The sequence below is a fragment of the Mytilus californianus genome, unplaced genomic scaffold, assembly GCF_021869535.1.
Source record: "Mytilus californianus isolate M0D057914Y unplaced genomic scaffold, xbMytCali1.0.p SCAF_1, whole genome shotgun sequence".
NCBI lineage: Eukaryota > Metazoa > Mollusca > Bivalvia > Mytilida > Mytilidae > Mytilus > Mytilus californianus.
This window is the reverse complement of record NW_026262581.1, coordinates 115,301,337-115,320,176: the sequence shown is the minus strand read 5'-3', so window position 1 is coordinate 115,320,176 and position 18,840 is coordinate 115,301,337. Positions and strand designations below refer to the sequence as shown.

Genomic DNA, 18,840 nt, shown 5'->3' with positions numbered 1-18,840 from the left:
TTATAATTTAGATATACGTTTTAGTATGTTATAAATCAAATATGAGAATTTGAGTCAAATCGGTGAACATAAATTTGACAGCTAATGCCCCTTTAAGTCATAGGCTGTAAATCGAATTGAATATCAAAAAAATTTGAATAAATTCAACTGAGATCGTGTCAGAGCTGACATAAAAAAATATCATTAATTAAATGCGCTGATGAGACGTATGACTTAGGACATGCACAAAAACATTTCAGGGATTTATTGAACAAGTTATGCGAGAACTCAACCGTCAAAACCATCTCGATTGCTGGAGGAAAATATGCAAGACAAAAAGTGTGATAGAAATTGAATAATAAAAAAAGTATTTTATTCAATAATATCGGTATTAAAGAACACAAAACCATAGCTACAAAAATATTATATTATACCTCACTAAAACATTTACGCAGTTAATGAAGGCAATGTTGAGGTTCTTTATTGGTTGATAATGATATAACGCCTTCCTATATTCTGATATAATCCACTTAAATTCTAAAGAGATTTTACACTAAAACGTCAAAAATAGTAAAACATGATATAGTCTGTTATATCTGTTTAATTCGTGTAAACCTTAGTTTGTAGTAATAATGGTATTGAGAAGAATATAAAGCAATAGCCATGGTAATTCAGTTTAATTCCTGAACCAATTATAATATCCAATGTAGGTTTTTTTCAATCAATGTAAAAAAATATGTGCTCTTATGCCGTGTTACGTCTTATACTTCTTTTTACTTGGCAATTGAATTATTGAATTTATAAAATGTATTTCATATTTTGCATTTAACGAATTCGTCAATTCAATTCGTAATTATTTAAAAGTAAGGAGTATATCTCCCTCATGCAAAGCTCTGATTCTTAGCCAGGCTTTGACTTTACATTTGTTTTCCTTTTTTGGTTTATAAGCTCTTCATTTTTTTAATAAGCTTTAGATTTTCAAATGTTATGGCCTCGAGCATCACTGAAGAGACATTTACTGTCGAAATGCGCATCTGGTGCAGATAAATAGGTACCGTTAATGGTATTTCTTGAATGTTCATGAATTCGTAGTTTTCTTTATCAATACGATGTGCATGCAACTTCAAATCTCATGTGTAAGATGAGAGTGAAAATAAAAGAAGTAGCATGACTTCTAATTAAACTGAGATCAGGTGTGTTGTAAGTGTTGTAAGCCATGTTAACTAATACACCATGTTGCTTATTGTCTCATGTATCCGTGAAAATCGGATTGAAATACAAGCAGATCATATGTCCACGATTCGCTAACAAGGGAAAACGAAGCATGAACGCAGGATTATTACTGTAATCAGATTGTATTCTCGTATGAAATATTGTGCAATTAATATTTTGGAAGATGCTAAATTGTAAAGTATAAATCAACCAGATATTTTCGCAACAAACTGCAGCTTGAGGGTAATAACACGGGTTCACATGTCCTCAGGAGCCATTAGCTCACGTATCTTGAGCGCGAATCCCTACCGATGGAGCCCTATTATTGTAGTCTGGAGCCATTAAACATTACTCATAGGAGCCCGTACCCCATTAGTTGGACCCTTGGGTCTAACAAAAAAGTTAAAATGGAGCCCAGATCCCGTGCTATCCCCCAAGTACTAGTAGCTCATATCTCTTTAAAGCCTTGGTGTAGATTCAATATCTTTATTTTTTTCTGATTTTTCGTAATAATGTATAAAGAACATTTCTTTTTCCATTGTAATTCGTTTCTGATCTAACAATCTGGTATTAAGCTATCTGTTTCATATGCATCTTAAACATTTTAACACATTAATTTGTCAGTAAAAGTTTATTAAATGTATAGCCTTTACATATACATATAAAAGTGTATTGTTTATTCGTTGCATACTTCCAAAGGCAATAGTATCTACCGAATTTTGTCTCATTACTTAAATTTTCGAGATGTCCAATAACCGTCTTGATCGACTTAACTAAAGCAGAATGAAACAGAAAACAATATGACGAAAAAAAAAGCAAAACAAAACATATATATTTAATCAATGCTTTTATGCAATTCTTTAAGACCAATTTGCCCATTCATTAGAATGGTTTATTGCTGACAACATTTTAATTTTAAGCATTTTTTACTAAAATTAGTGGGGCTCTTTTCACAAAAAATCTTATGCCAAAAATTTATCGTAAGTTATACTGAAATGTTTAAAAATTATCTGTAGTTTTTCTCGTAAGATTTTTTGTGAAATGAGTCGATAATTGTACGACAGATAAAACGTATTATATCGGATTTTTTTCATATTTTTTTAACATAGATGCCTTTAAAGCACACATGCCCACCGTAGGTATAGTGTCCGGCTAGGATCGTGGTTTTTCGAGTTAATCGGTCCACTTTTTTCGAGTGTAGATCGGGTTTTTTCGTGTGATAAAACATGCGATAAGGTCAGTTAACTGCTATTTCGTAATTATAATAGTTTTTTACATGACTACCCATCTTATTTAGAATACTAAATATGTTTTGAGCAACAAAGAAGCACAATTGCCTTGTATTTAACCAATAAATTCAGTGTTTAATATTGTCCGGGTTTTTTCGATAGCAACTGTGAAACCGTCCGGGTTTTTCAACAAATGGTCCGGGTTTTTTAAAGAAAATTTTAATAAGAAAAAAGGTATTCTTGACTTTAAAAAAAGACTTTTTCTAGTTTATAACTGTAATTAAGCGAAGAATAATATCATATATTCCCAACAAATCACCAAAACATATTACTACGATGATCAAAATTAACCTTTTTCAATTAAATGCAAATTTTCTGTTCGGAAAATGTTCTACCACAACTTTCCAATGTTAAATTAGAAATTACTGGATCCTTTATAAAACGGTCTTTAGAACATAGTGCAGGGACTCATAATCTTTTCAAGTTCATTTCATGCTACTTTTGTTTTTAATATTTTTTGTGGTGAACCCTGCAGTTTTTAAAAAAGGAGTAAGAAACCTACTGGACAGCAGTGAAGAATCAGAAAAATACTATATATTAAAATGTCTTCTACTAAAAGAGGCCTGCCCCCGCCCCCACAAAACGCAAAAAATTTTCCATTGATAAAAAAAAAACCACACACACACTTAATCCGCCCCATTTTTATTCCCATTGACAATAAAATTTGAATTAAATTTCATATATAACTAACAATGAAATGAATAGTTCATCAGCTTCTAACACTATATGTATGTACGTCTCAATCCAAATTGTCTATGCTTACATTAGATTGTTGACATCACGAATATATACTGTACATGAAATTTATAAGATGTGACAAAGAACAATATACACAAATGAACGATGCTTGTTTATAAAATGTAAGTGTTAGTACACCATTATCAAACTGATGAATGCATTGGTTTCATGCCTTGGAAAAGACTTAATTTGAACCTTTTTTCATTGTTTTTAAACGTAAATACACTGACACATAACATTTTAAGCTATAGGAAATTTGTATAATAACTCGATAAAACACGGACGCACTCGAAAAAACCCGAACTGCTCTCGCAAAAACCCGGACATATAGAAATGAATATAGTCTCAAAATGTCGTTTTCAGTGCAATAACAAGAATTTTTGTAAAATGTCTGTATATCTAAGGATATACAGATTCCGCGTATGCATTTTCTTCGACATTTTCATTGGTATGTGTATAAAAATGGCTTTATTCTGTATTTTGGAATAAAAGCATTGTAAGGCTAAATTTAACTTTTTTTAACGAAAAATAATGTCGGATTGATAATATCTTTTTATCTCAAATACTAACATACCTTGTATAACCATGTGTATTAAACTCGAGCTTCTATATCAGGTTTTGTCAGAAAGGAAGTCTGTTTGTTTACATTTTTGATCATATTCACTCGAAAAAAGTAGTCACACTCGAAAAACCCCGATCAAATCACTCGAAAAACCACGATCCTAGCTGAACACTATACCTACCGTGTGCCATTCGCATCAAATATAAATATTTATACCTAGATTTATGCAACTGGAAAGCCTTACTACTGCAATTCATTTATAAGTAAAATATTGCAGCGAATTCATCTTCTAATGTTGAATATATATAATAATCAATGAACTGTACGAAAATGGTCCAATTTTCCTACAAATTAATTTGATTGTGACCAGTGATTCCTGTCTATCTAAATATAGGTTAGTTGTGATTATAAAGTTACTGTATATTACAACAAAAGATAGGATTTTAAGGGGTACTTAAGGTACTTTTCAAGGTTTTGTTATTATTCATTTACCTCATATGCTCCTTCCAAGACATGTAGCGGTTATCAGTGAATATATGAGATAGAATAAACCAAGTGTCAGCAACAAGAAAAGTTTTATATACTGAATATTTCCCAGTATTTAATGAGACTGTTGCTTCGTGTACATCCATCTCGTTTTCTCTTTTTTATCAACTAATTGTATACAACGTTCCATTACATTCTTCTGTTTATGTTACTTATTACATTTGACTAATTGCAGCATACAGGAAAGATTGTCGGTAAATTGTGTAAACTAACTGGCAGAACAAGTACGACAGAAATGGTTTATTGGTAATTATGTAATTTTGGCGGTTTTTCTTTACACGGATTGATTGATCGTATGAATAATTGATGCCATTACAATAAAGAAAACAAAAGTCTTTCTTTTTTAATATAACTTAATTTTTACCGAATCCGATACAAATTGAAAATTTGCAATGTTCAGAAAACGTGTGGTTTTGTCAGATAAGGATTTTTCTTGGTAGAAAATATAGATATCTAAACAGAACTGATAGTTTTCAATTTAACGATCAATTCTTGTTTTGCCTAAGAATATTTAACTGCATAGCAATAGGAACTAACAAATATTTTCGCAGTTGTAGAAAAGCATAATATTTCTTTTTGATTTTAAACTTGATACTCTTATTATACAAGTCATTGTCCTAACATTCCTCTGTTGTAACATAACCACCAAAGGAATTAATATAAATATATATCTACAGTTGAACCAGTGGAATAAAATGTTGTATCAGACGCTAATATAAACATTTATCTACTGTTGAACCAGTCGAATAAAATAATTATACTTACAGGTAAAAGCCCACAAAGAATTCTCACTATTGTCAACAGCCATGACAACAATGCGTTGACCTGATTCCACCTGTTCCATCTCAGCCATCGTTGAGATTTGTTTGTCTTTTTTTTAAATCCTTAAAATAAATATGATATTGTATCTGTATCTCCGACTCGAGAATGAAAACGTTAATAGATCATCAAAGATACTAAATTTTTTTACGACAAATGTGTCCTTAAATTTGCTAATTTCACAAATCGATGGCCATTAATTTCATAACCTGGCAGCGAAGGTGTATAATTGAAACAACTTTTCTGACAGACGATTCCAATCTCTCCGGAGGCATCTACAGAGATCAATACGACACGAGAGGTTCCAATAGTAAGACTCGATGAAATTCTTTTAGAATTAGCTTCAGTTTCCATCCATAACGTAATGATGAAGTATTGACTTTACGGATCACCAAAGCTAGCAAGCTATTGGTTAGGAGGAAGGTTTGTCTAAGCTTTGACAAACATGTATACTTTGTACCATGATTGCAGAATTAGTCGTCGCTGGATTCTTTAAAGAGTTTCAAGCTGTATGATATAAAGACACAAACAGTGCAAAACAATTAAATTGATAAACTGCTTTCAATCAATGAAAAAATTGCAGTACTAACATTGAAAAGACGTGCATTATGATTACGATAGTGAATCGACTTTTTCAAATAGCTCTTTGTTATTGATATGTTTAATATCAAAATAGAAGTGTTGAATAAAACTTTAATTATTTATCAGAATTCCCTAACGATTATGCATAATTTATGTGAGCATGCAAAAGCTAAATCAAAATGATATGTTCTTATAGAATTGTATTGTCTCACGCAATTTGAAAGTTGCATTGGCATTGATTTTTCACATTCTTGATAATTTTCTTCTGTTAAAAACAAAATAAACACATACAAAGAGTGCCGTATTTGCGTAAACCCTTGTTTTGGTATGATTTTGCTGATTATATAATCTCCCCGCCCCCATCCCCCCCTCTCTCTCTCTCTCTCTCTCTCTCTCTCTCTCTCTCTCTCTCTCTCTCTCTCCATTGTAGTAGGTATAATCAAAAACACAATCGTATGGTAATGTGTAATGCTTGTTTTCTCTTATCTAGATAAAAGTAAGTAGTTACTGTTAAAATCTTTGCTATTAGAAGCCTATCATGGTGGATATTGATAAATCTTTCTTTTCAGAATCTGTAAGTGTTCAAATGCAGTGTAACTAACAATGATGCAACACTTTATAGTGATTTATATAACTGAAGAAATCTTGTTAGTGATTTCGTGTCGACAATATTTTTTTACATGCTATGCTGCACATTTTTTCGTAATTATTCATTTACATAGTAAAAATCCTATTGCTAGAATTTCTTATTATATCACTGATTAGTGCCTTTTATTTGACCTTTACATTTCAATCTTAAAGAAAAAATATTGCAAACTACTGATGGATTTTTTAAAGTATTTTTAACTTTTACTCTGTCTATTTGCCTGTCGTATGGTTGTCTGAAATCAACTTTCATGAAAACGTTTATTCATATCTTAAACTGAATAAAATTTCACATATTTTGTAAATCTACAGTTCTACATGCAAAATATTTATTCTGACCGTGTATCATAAGATATTTTTAAAGCAATATCAAGTAAGAATAATGTCGTTCGAACTTAGCAGCTGCTTATCTTGACAAACTCATGTTTAAAGAACATAATCCATCAAAGGATATACTGAAAAATAGTACAACAGACAACACCAACCACCAACAACCGACCAAGGAAAGACAGACAAACAAAGACAAACAACAACAACCGACCGACGAAAGATAGACAATCAAAGACAAACAACAACAACCGAACGAGGAAAGACAGACAAACAAAGACAAACAACAAAACCGACCGTGGAAAGACAGACAAACAACAACAACCGACCGTGGAAAGACAGACAAACAAAGACAAACAACAAAACCGACCGTGGAAAGACAGACAAACAAAGACAAACAACAACAACCGACCGAGGAACAGCCGACCAAGGAAAGACAGACAAACAAAGACAAACAACAACAACCGACGGAGATAAGACATACAAACAACAACAACCGACCGAGAAAAGACAGACAAACAAAGACAAACAACAACAACCGACCGAGGAAAGTAGGACTAACAAAGACAAACAACAACAACCGACCGAGGAAAGACAGACAAACAAAGACAAGCAACAACAACCGACCGTGGAAAAACAGACAAACAAAGACAAACAACAACAACCGACCGTGGAAAGACAGACAAACAAAGACAAGCAACAACAACCGACCGAGGAAAGTAGGACGAACAAAGACAAACAACAACAACCGACCGAGAAAAGACAGACAAAAAAAAACAAACAACAACAACCGACCGTGGAAAGACAGACAAACAAAGACAAACAACAACAACCGACCGTGGAAAGATAGACAAACAAAGACAAGCAACAACAACCGACCGAGGAAAGTAGGACGAACAAAGACAAACAACAAAAACCGAACGAGGAAAGACAGACAAACAAAGACAAACAACAACAACCGACCGTGGAAAGACAGACAAACAAAGACAAACAGCAACAACCCACCATGGAAAGACAGACAAACGAAGACAATCAACAACAACCGACCGAGGAAAGACAGACAAACAAAGACAAAAAACAACAACCGACCGAGGAAAGACAGACAAACAAAGACAAACAACAACAACCGACCGATGAAAGACAGACAAACAAAGACAAGCAACAACAACCGACCGAGGAAAGTAGGACGAACAAAGACAAACAACAAAAACTGAACGAGGAAAGACAGACAAACAAAGACAAACAACAACAACCGACCGTGGAAAGACAGACAAACAAAGACAAATATCAACAACCGAACGAGGAAAGACAGACAAACACAGACAAACAACAACAACCGACCGAGGGAAGACAGACAAACAGAGACAAACAACAACAACCGACCGAGGAAAGAGAGACAAACAGAGACAAACAACAAAAACCGACCGTGGAGAGACAGACAAACAAAGACAAATAACAACAGCCGACCGAGGAAAGACAGACAAACAAAGAGAAACAACAACAACTTACCGAGGAAAGACAGACAAACAAAGACAAACAACAAAACCGACCGTGGAAAGACAGACAAACGAAGACAAACAACAACAACCGACCGTGGAAAGACAGACAAACGAAGACAAACAACAACCGACCGAGGAAAGTAGGACGAACAAAGACAAACAACAAAAACCGAACGAGGAAAGACAGACAAACAAAGACAAACAACAACCGACCGTGGAAAGACAGACAAACAAAGACAAACAACAACAACCGAACGAGGAAAGACAGACAAACAAAGACAAACAACAACAACCGAACGAGGAAAGACAGACAAATAAAGACAAACAACAAAACCAACCGAGGAAAGACAGACAAACAAAGACAAACAACAACAGCCGACCAAGGAAAGACAGACAAACAAAGACAAACAACAACAACCGACCGAGGAAAGACAGACAAACAAAGACAAACAACAAAACCGACCGTGGAAAGACAGACAAACAAAGACAAACAACAACAACCCACCGTGGAAAGACAGACAAACAAAGACAAACAACAACAACCGACCGAGGAAAGTAGGACGAACAAAGACAAACAACAACAACCGACCGACGAAAGACAGACAAACAAAGACAAACAACAACAACCGACCGTGGAAAGACAGACAAACAAAGACAAACAGCAACAACCCACCATGGAAAGACAGACAAACGAAGACAATCAACAACAACCGACCGAGGAAAGACAAACAAACAAAGACAAAAAACAACAACCGACAGAGGAAAGACAGACAAACAAAGACAAACAACAACAACCGACCGATGAAAGACAGACAAACAAAGACAAGCAACAACAACCGACCGAGGAAAGTAGGACGAACAAAGACAAACAACAAAAACTGAACGAGGAAAGACAGACAAACAAAGACAAACAACAACAACCGACCGTGGAAAGACAGACAAACAAAGACAAATATCAACAACCGAACGAGGAAAGACAGACAAACAAAGACAAACAACAACAACCGACCGAGGAAAGACAGACAAACAGAGACAAACAACAAAAACCGACCGTGGAGAGACAGACAAACAAAGACAAACAACAACAGCCGACCGAGGAAAGACAGACAAACAAAGAGAAACAACAACAACTTACCGAGGAAAGACAGACAAACAAAGACAAACAACAAAACCGACCGTGGAAAGACAGACAAACGAAAACAAACAACAACAACCGACCGTGGAAAGACAGACAAACGAAGACAAACAACAACAACCGACCGAGGAAAGACAGACAAACAAAAACAAACAACAACAACCGACCGTGGAAAGACAGACAAACAAAGACAAACAACAAAACCGACCGTGGAAAGACAGACAAACAAAGACAAACAACAACCGACCGTGGAAAGACAGACAAACGAAGACAAACAACAACAACCGACCGAGGAAAGACAGACAAACAAAGACAATAAACAAAACAACCGACCGAGGAAAGACAGACAAATAAAGACAAACAACAACAACCGACCGAGGAAAGACAGACAAACAAAGACAAACAACAACAGCCGACCGAGGAAAGACAAACAAACAAAGAGAAACAACAACAACTTACCGAGGAAAGAAAGACAAACAAAGACAAACAACAACAACCGACCGAGGACAGACAGACAAACAAAGACAAACAACAAAACCGACCGTGGAAAGACAGACAAACAAAGACAAACAACAACAACCGACCGAGGAAAGACAGACAAACAAAGACAAACAACAACAACCGACCGAGGAAAGACAGACAAACAAAGACAAACAACAACAGCCGACCGAAGAAAGACAGACAAACAAAGACAAACAACAACAGCCGACCGTGGAAAGAAAGACAAAGACAAACAACAACCGACCGTGGAAAGACAGACAAACAAAGACAAACAACAAAACCGACCGTGCAAAGACAAACAAACAAAAAAACAACAATAACCGACCGTGGAAAGACAGACAAACAAAGACAAACAACAAAACCGACCGTGGAAAGACAGACAAACAAAGACAAACAACAAAACCAACCGTGGAAAGACAGATAAACAAAGACAAACAACAAAACCGACCGTGGAAAGACAGACAAACAAAGACAAAAAACAACAACCGACCGAGGAACAGCCGACCAAGGAAAGACAAACAAAGACAAAAAACAACAGCCGACCGAGGAAAGTAGGACGAACAAAGACAAACAACAACAACCGACCGAGGAAAGACAGACAAACAAAGACAAACAGCAAAACCGACCGTGGAAAGACAGACAAACAAAGACAAACAACAACAACCCACCATGGAAAGACAGACAAACAAAGACAAACAACAACAACCGACCGAGGAAAGAGAGACAAACAAAGACAAACAACAACAACCGACCGAGGAAAGACAGACAAACAAAGACAAACAGCAAAACCGACCGTGGAAAGACAGACAAACAAAGACAAACAACAACAACCCACCATGGAAAGACAGACAAACAAAGACAAACAACAACAACCGACCGAGGAAAGACAGACAAACAAAGACAAAAAAACAACAACCGACCGAGGAACAGCCGACCGAGGAAAGACAGACAAACAAAGACAAACAACAACAGCCGACCGAGGAAAGTAGGACGAACAAAGACAAACAACAACAACCGACCGAGGAAAGTAGGACGAACAAAGACAAAAAACAAAAACCGACCGAGGAAAGACAGACAAATAAAGACAAACAACAACAACCGACCGTGGAAAGACAGACAAACAAAGACAAACAACAACAGCCGACCGTGGAAAAACAGACAAACAAAGACAAACAACAACAACCGACCGAGGAAAGTAGGACGAATAAAGACAAAAAACAACAACCGACCGAGGAAAGACAGACAAACAAAGACAAACAACAACAACCGACCGAGGAAAGACAGACAAACAAAGACAAACAGCAAAACCGACCGTGGAAAGACAGACAAACAAAGACAAACAACAACAACCCACCATGGAAAGACAGACAAACAAAGACAAACAACAACAACCGACCGAGGAAAGAGAGACAAACAAAGACAAACAACAACAACCGACCGAAGAAAGACAGACAAACAAAGACAAACAGCAAAACCGACCGTGGAAAGACAGACAAACAAAGACAAACAACAACAACCCACCATGGAAAGACAGACAAACAAAGACAAACAACAACAACCGACCGAGGAAAGACAGACAAACAAAGACAAACAACAACAACCGACCGAGGAAAGAAAGACAAACAAAGACAAACAACAACAACCGACGGAGATAAGACATACAAACAACAACAACCGACCGAGGAAAGACAGACAAACAAAGACAAACAACAACAACCGACCGAGGAAAGAAGGACGAACAAAGACAAACAACAACTACCGACCGAGGAAAGACAGACAAACAAAAACAAGCAACAACAACCGACCGTGGAAAAACAGACAAACAAAGACAAACAACAACAACCGACCGTGGAAAGACAGACAAACAAAGACAAGCAACAACAACCGACCGAGGAAAGTAGGACGAACAAAGACAAACAATAACAACCGACCGAGGAAAGACAGACAAACAAAAACAAACAACAACAACCGACCGTGGAAAGACAGACAAACAAAGACAAACAACAACAACCGACCGTGGAAAGATAGACAAACAAAGACAAGCAACAACAACCGACCGAGGAAAGTAGGACGAACAAAAACAAACAACAAAAACCGACCGAGGGAAGTAGGACGAACAAAGACAAACAATAACAACCGACCGAGGAAAGACAGACAAACAAAAACAAACAACAACAACCGACCATGGAAAGACAGACAAACAAAGACAAACAACAAAACCGACCGTGGAAAGACAGACAAACAAAGACAAACAACAACAACCGAACGAGTAAAGACAGACAAATAAAGACAAACAACAAAACCACCCTAGGAAAGACAGACAAACAAAGACAAACAACAACAGCCGACCGAGGAAAGACAGACAAACAAAGACAAACAACAAAACCGACCGTGGAAAGACAGACAAACAAAGACAAACAACAACAACCCACCGTGGAAAAACAGACAAACAAAGACAAACAACAACAACCGACCGAGGAAAGACAGACAAACAAAGACAAACAACAACAACCGACCGAGGAAAGACAGACAAACAAAGACAAACAACAACAACCGACCGAGGAAAGTAGGACGAACAAAGACAAACAACAACAACCGACCGAGGAAAGACAGACAAACAAAGACAAACAACAACAACCGACCGTGGAAAGACAGACAAATAAAGACAAACAACAACAACCCACCATGGAAAGACAGACAAACAAAGACAAACAACAACAACCGACCGAGGAAAGACAGACAAACAAAGACAAACAACAACAACCGACCGAGGAAAGACAGACAAACAAAGACAAACAACAACAACCGAGCGATGAAAGACAGACAAACAAAGACAAGCATCAACAACCGACCGAGGAAAGTAGGACGAACAAAGACAAACAACAAAAACTGAACGAGGAAAGACAGACAAACAAAGACAAACAACAACAACCGACCGTGGAAAGACAGACAAACAAAGACAAACATCAACAACCGAACGAGGAAAGACAGACAAACATTAACAAACAACAACAACCGAACGAGGAAAGACAGACAAACAACAACAACCGACCGGGGAAAGACAGACAAACAGAGACAAACAACAACAACCGACCGAGGAAAGACAGACAAACAGAGACAAACAACAAAACCGACCGTGGAGAGACAGACAAACAAAGACAAACAACAACAGCCGACCGAGGAAAGACAGACAAACAAAGACAAACAACAACAGCCGACCGAGGAAAGACAGACAAACAAAGACAAGCAACAAAACCGACCGTGGAAAGACAGACAAACAAAGACAAACAACAACAACCGACCGTGGAAAAACAGACAAACAAAGACAAACAACAACAACCGACCGAGGAAAGTAGGACGAACAAAGACAAACAACAAAACCGACCGTGGAAAGACAGACAAACAAAGACAAACAACAACAACCGACCGTGGAAAGACAAACAACAAAACCGACCGTGGAAAGACAGACAAACAAAGACAAACAACAACAACCGACCGTGGAAAGACAGACAAACGAAGACAAACAACAACAACCGACCGAGGAAAGACAGACAAACAAAAACAAACAACAACAACCGACCGTGGGAAGACAGACAAACAAAAACAAACAACAAAACCGACCGAGGAAAGACAGACAAACAAAGACAAACAACAACAACCGACCGAGGGAAGTAGGACGAACAAAGACAAACAACAAAACCGACCGTGGAAAGACAGACAAACAAAGACAAACAACAAAACCGACCGTGGAAAGACAGACAAACAAAGACAAACAACAAAACCGACCGTGGAAAGACAGACAAACAAAGACAAACAACAACAACCGAACGAGGAAAGACAGACAAACAAAGACAAACAACAACAACCGACCGTGGAAAGACAGACAAACAAAGACAAACAACAACAACCGACCGAGGAAAGACAGACAAACAAAGACAAACAACAACAACCGACCGAGGAAAGACAGACAAATAAAGACAAACAACAACAACCGACTAAGGAAAGACAGACAAACAAAGACAAACAACAACAACCGACCGAGGAAAGACAGACAAACAAAGACAAACAACACATACTTTATATATACTTTTATCCAGTATGTAAGAGTCAAATATTTTCTTATGTAGACATAAGAAGATGTGGTATGAGTGCCAATGAGACAACTCTCCATCCAAGTCAAAATTTATAAACCATTATAGGTCACAGTACGGTCTTCAACACGGAGCCTTGGCTCACACCGAACAGTAAGCTATAAAGGGCTCCAAAAATTACTAGTGTAAAACCATTCAAACGGGAAAACCAACGGTCTAATCTATATAAATAACGAGAAACACTTATGAACCACATCAAAAAACGACAACTACTGAACATCAGATTCCTGACTTAGGACAGGTGCAAACAAATGCAGCGGGTTTAAACGTTTTAATGGTACCAAACCTTCACCCTTTTTCTGAAACAATAGTGTAACATCACAACATAGAAAGACACACTATAAAATATCAACTGAAATAGCTTAACTCAATCAAAGGACATATCAACACCATGGAACATACAATGAACAAATAAATTTGACCTATGATACAATGTAAATACAAAATAAATAAACTATCTATTTATTGTTTTCCATCTCTTTACTCTTATGTGTACCCATTGCAAATAGTAATATGTATTTCACATATCGATATAAAGGTTATCAATTTCATATTTTGCGAAACTTCATCTTTAAAAATACTCAAATTTGAAGTTATATTATACGATCGAGTTATCTTGACATTCACAATAGGGGATCCGATTCGTATTGTTAAGTTGTTGGATGATCGAAGTTTAAAGTGTACCATTGATATCGTTTTTTTTTAAATTTTTTGGTGACGTTGAATGTTTTGGTTTAAAACTATGATATAATGATACAAATTTGATGTCATATTATGGAACGCCACAGCTGTCTTATGTGGAACTCTGATATTACTTTATGTTGTTTTATTATTACTTGATGATATTTTGTCTTTACTTAATATGGTTTTGACATTACGTAATGATGTTTTGATATAACTCAATATGGAATAGTCATTACTTAATGATATTTCGATATTACACGATATGGTTTCGTATTGACTTGATATAGTTTTGTCATTACTCAATATGGTTTTGTCATTACTCGATGTGGTTTTACCATTATTTAATGTGGTTGTGTCATTAGTCAATGTGGTTTTAACATTATTTAATGTGGTTGTGTCATTAGTCAATGTGGTTTTAACATTACTTGATGTGAATGTGACTTAACGTTATGTAGTTGTTTCATTACATGATGTGGTTTTGTTATTTTGTAATGATGATTTGCCTATTCTTTATATGGTTTTAACATTACGTAATGATGTTTCAAAATTTGACGATTTTACACTACATGATGTGTTTGTTTCATTATTTGATGTGGTCCTGTCATTCTTTGATGTGGTTATCCCATTACTTGATGAGGTAAAATCACGTGACCGATTCGGAAAAACCTGTTCTATTTTTAGATAGATTTCAGGTTGTATGTACCTGGGATGAGTGTTGCCATCCATCGAATTTGAGTTCGGGTTACTGTTTGAGTTAAACTTTGAGTTAGTCTTCGATTTCGAATTCAAGTCATTATTAGAATTAAAATTTTAGTTAGCATTGAGTTTCGAGTTGGACTTCGAGTTTGAGTCACATTTAAGGGTAGAGTTCTAGTTACAACATTAAATTTGAGTCACTTTTTGAGGTAGAGTTTGAGTAAGATTCGAATTTAAGTCTCATTTATATTAATTCAGATTATGAGTTGAAATTCGAGCTATCTTATATGGGTTCGTAATTAAATTTTCTATCGCGGAACAAGGACTTTTGCTCGGGCTTCCGAAAAGAGGGCTCCGAGTTATGCGTACAAAAGATAAACAATGTTACAGTATACAAAACGCAACATAGAAGTTGAAATAAAGCTAGATGTGGTGTGATTGACAATGAGACAACTATCAACTAGAGTTTAAATGCAGTGGATGTAAGAAATCATATATAGGCAACCGTACAGCCTTCAACACACCGTTTAGTCAGCTACAAAAGGCCACCATGCACCATGTGAAAAAATTCAAACGAAAAAACAAACGGTCTTATTTATAAATAAACAATCTACAAAAAAAAAATGACACACATTTATACAACGACAACAATTGAACTTCATGCTCCTGACTTGGGGCAGGTACATAAAGAAAGTGCACGTGGCGGAGTTTAACATGTATGTGAGCGCTAAATCCTAACCTTACATCGGACTGTTACAGTTGTGTAACAGCACAACACGAGAAAAAAATGTAAACTAGACAAAGTGATGCCCCCGCACTCAACTCATTTAACCGCTTATACCCCAAAAATGACAAAAACAAGTTCAATTGTCTCCCAAAAAGAGCAAAAGATAATAAAAATAAAAACCCTGACCACATGCACACCTACAATATATGTACAAACAGCCAGCAGAGTGAAAACTTCCTAGCATTCAAACTGTAGGAGGAGTTATCTGGAAACGTTCTTCTTATGCAAGGAAATTTCCCAAAAAATTACAAAGTTCAACTATCTCCCAAAAAAGCAAATATTAATAAACATTAAACCCTGACCACATGCACACCTTCAATATATGTACAAACAGACAGTAAAGAGAAAACTTCCTAGGATTCAAACTGTAGGAGGAGTTATGCGGAATAACTATATACCCATAATCGGACGGACAGACGGACGGACGGACGGACGGACGGACGGACAGGGGTAAAACAATATGCCCCCCCAGCTTTCAGTTGCGGTAGCATACAAAACAGTTTCATTTGGCTGATTCAATAGATCGGTATGACTGGGTAATATAAATCCATCGGGGTGATCTCGGATGCTCCAGAAAGGCACCCGTCGTGTTATTCGAGAAAGTACAAACCCAGTGATTTGGCTTTATTTGGAAGTTTACATTCAAGGAAAAGATGACGGTATTATGGTTACGACCACTGGAACATGTCCGTCGTCACATGTGAAACAGATATTCCGAAAAGTTTATTTTTCAGTTAGTGCGAGGTAGATCAGGGAATTCAATTGATTACAAATAAAAGATTGATATTCGTATAAGTTCAAATGATCATTTACGCTAAAAAAAAATTCGGAGAATTCTTATTTTATAGTATTGATGCTTTGTCGCTAAGTCCGAGCCCCTTCTCCCCCCGTTTCCCTGTAACTTTATTGTGAGTTTATTTGAAGTGTTTCATTTGTTAACAATAAAGTTCAAGTCTTTTGATTTGTGTCGAGCCTGCGACATCAATGTAGCGGCAGTGAGACACAACAAACCTATATTTCGTCGTCGATAGTGGCGTCGGCGTCTCCATCTCCATTTTTTTTTTTATTTCTATTGAGTTTAACCTTTCATTATACATGTTACTAAACATGTATGCCATCATAATTTTGCACTTTTAGAATATCATACTGTATTTGTTTACCTCGACTATTGTATCTGTATTTATATTGTATGTTTCTCTGTAAACTTGTATTTAGTTTTTAGAGAATAAAGTATCTATGTATCTATAGATCGTTAGGTTTCTAGTTTTTTTACATTTTTCATTTCGGGACCTTTTATAGCTTACTATAGGGTATGGGTTTTGCTCATTGTTGAAAACCATATAGTTTTGTTTTAGTTAATAAAAACCGAATTAAACTGTTTTGACATGATAAATTTGTAAACCTCAATGAAGTGTTTTAAAACTTGTATAGGAGTTATTCCTCAATTTCAAGAAAAAGCATCTACAGAAAAACATTTTTTTTTTAATTTTGTTTTTACCGATAAATGTATAGATAAATGTACAGTCGATCAACATGACGCTTTTACACTTACAGCAGCAATATCAGGCGAGACACATGGTTCCGTGGAATATTTTACAAATTTATTACAAAAATACTGCTTCCGTTTGAGAACTTAGGATAAAAACAACAGGACCAAGTGGTTTGGGGATATCCCAATTATGTCCGAAATACTGTAAACGTTTTAATACTTTTTTTCTTATTATTGTCTGCCGTTCCCCTTTTTCATACCAAATAACTCTGAACAACCACTCGAACTTTAATTTGAACTTTAACTCAATGGATTAGCGATACCCATCCAAAGCACCTTAAACAAACGATATATTGAAATCTGTTTAAAAATAGAACATATTTTTTTCCGAATTGGTCACGTGGTTTTACCTCATCAAGTAATGGGATAACCACACCAAAGAATGACAGGACCACATCAAATAATGAAACAAACACATCATGTAGTGTAAAATCGTCAAATTTTGAAACATCATTGCGTAATGTTGAAACCATATAAAGAATAGGCAAATCATCATTACGAAATAACAAAACCACATCATGTAATGAAACAACTACATAACGTTAAGTCACATTCACATCAAGTAATGTTAAAACCACATTGACTAATGACACAACCACATTAAATAATGGTGAAACCACATCGAGTAATGACAAAACCATATTGAGTAATGACAAAACTATATCAAGTCAATACGAAACCATATCGTGTAATATCGAAATATCATTAAGTAATGACTATTCCATATTGAGTTATATCAAAACATCATTACGTAATGTCAAAACCATATTAAGTAAAGACAAAATATCATCAAGTAATAATAAAACAACATAAAGTAATATCAGAGTTCTACATAAGACAGCTGTGGCGTTCCATATCATATGCCATTAGTTCTGATTAAAAAAGAAACCGAAAATGCACGTCCAAGGTGTTTTAACTTAAAATATTTTAAACTGTCCATTTTTCATCAATGAGATTTATCTGTATAAAAGCAACCTAACTTTATAAAATATTTGATTTTCGTTATGAAGTTCCTGGTCATTTTTACAGTCTCTCTCAAAATGTCACAACAGTTTAACTCAACGATAAACTCATGATACAGGCTTAAAGTTTTGAAGGCCAAACGCGCGTTTCGTCTACAAAAAAACTCATCAGTGACG

At 35.9% G+C, this 18,840-nt stretch overlaps 1 protein-coding gene and 1 pseudogene across 1 annotated transcript in view; one reads left to right on the top strand and one right to left on the bottom strand.

The window, feature by feature from the left end:
• LOC127731347 (uncharacterized) overlaps nucleotides 1-5,659 on the bottom strand; it is an 87,800-nt gene extending 82,141 nt beyond the window's left edge. The window contains exon 1 of the mRNA XM_052240320.1: nucleotides 5,092-5,659. Within this exon, the coding sequence (XP_052096280.1) occupies nucleotides 5,092-5,179 (88 nt within the window). The 5' untranslated portion in view covers nucleotides 5,180-5,659. The remainder of the gene's footprint in view (nucleotides 1-5,091) is intronic.
• A 606-nt stretch (nucleotides 5,660-6,265) lies between these two features.
• On the top strand, nucleotides 6,266-13,855 carry LOC127738828 (myb-like protein X; annotated as a pseudogene).
• The last annotated feature ends 4,985 nt before the right edge of the window (nucleotides 13,856-18,840 follow it).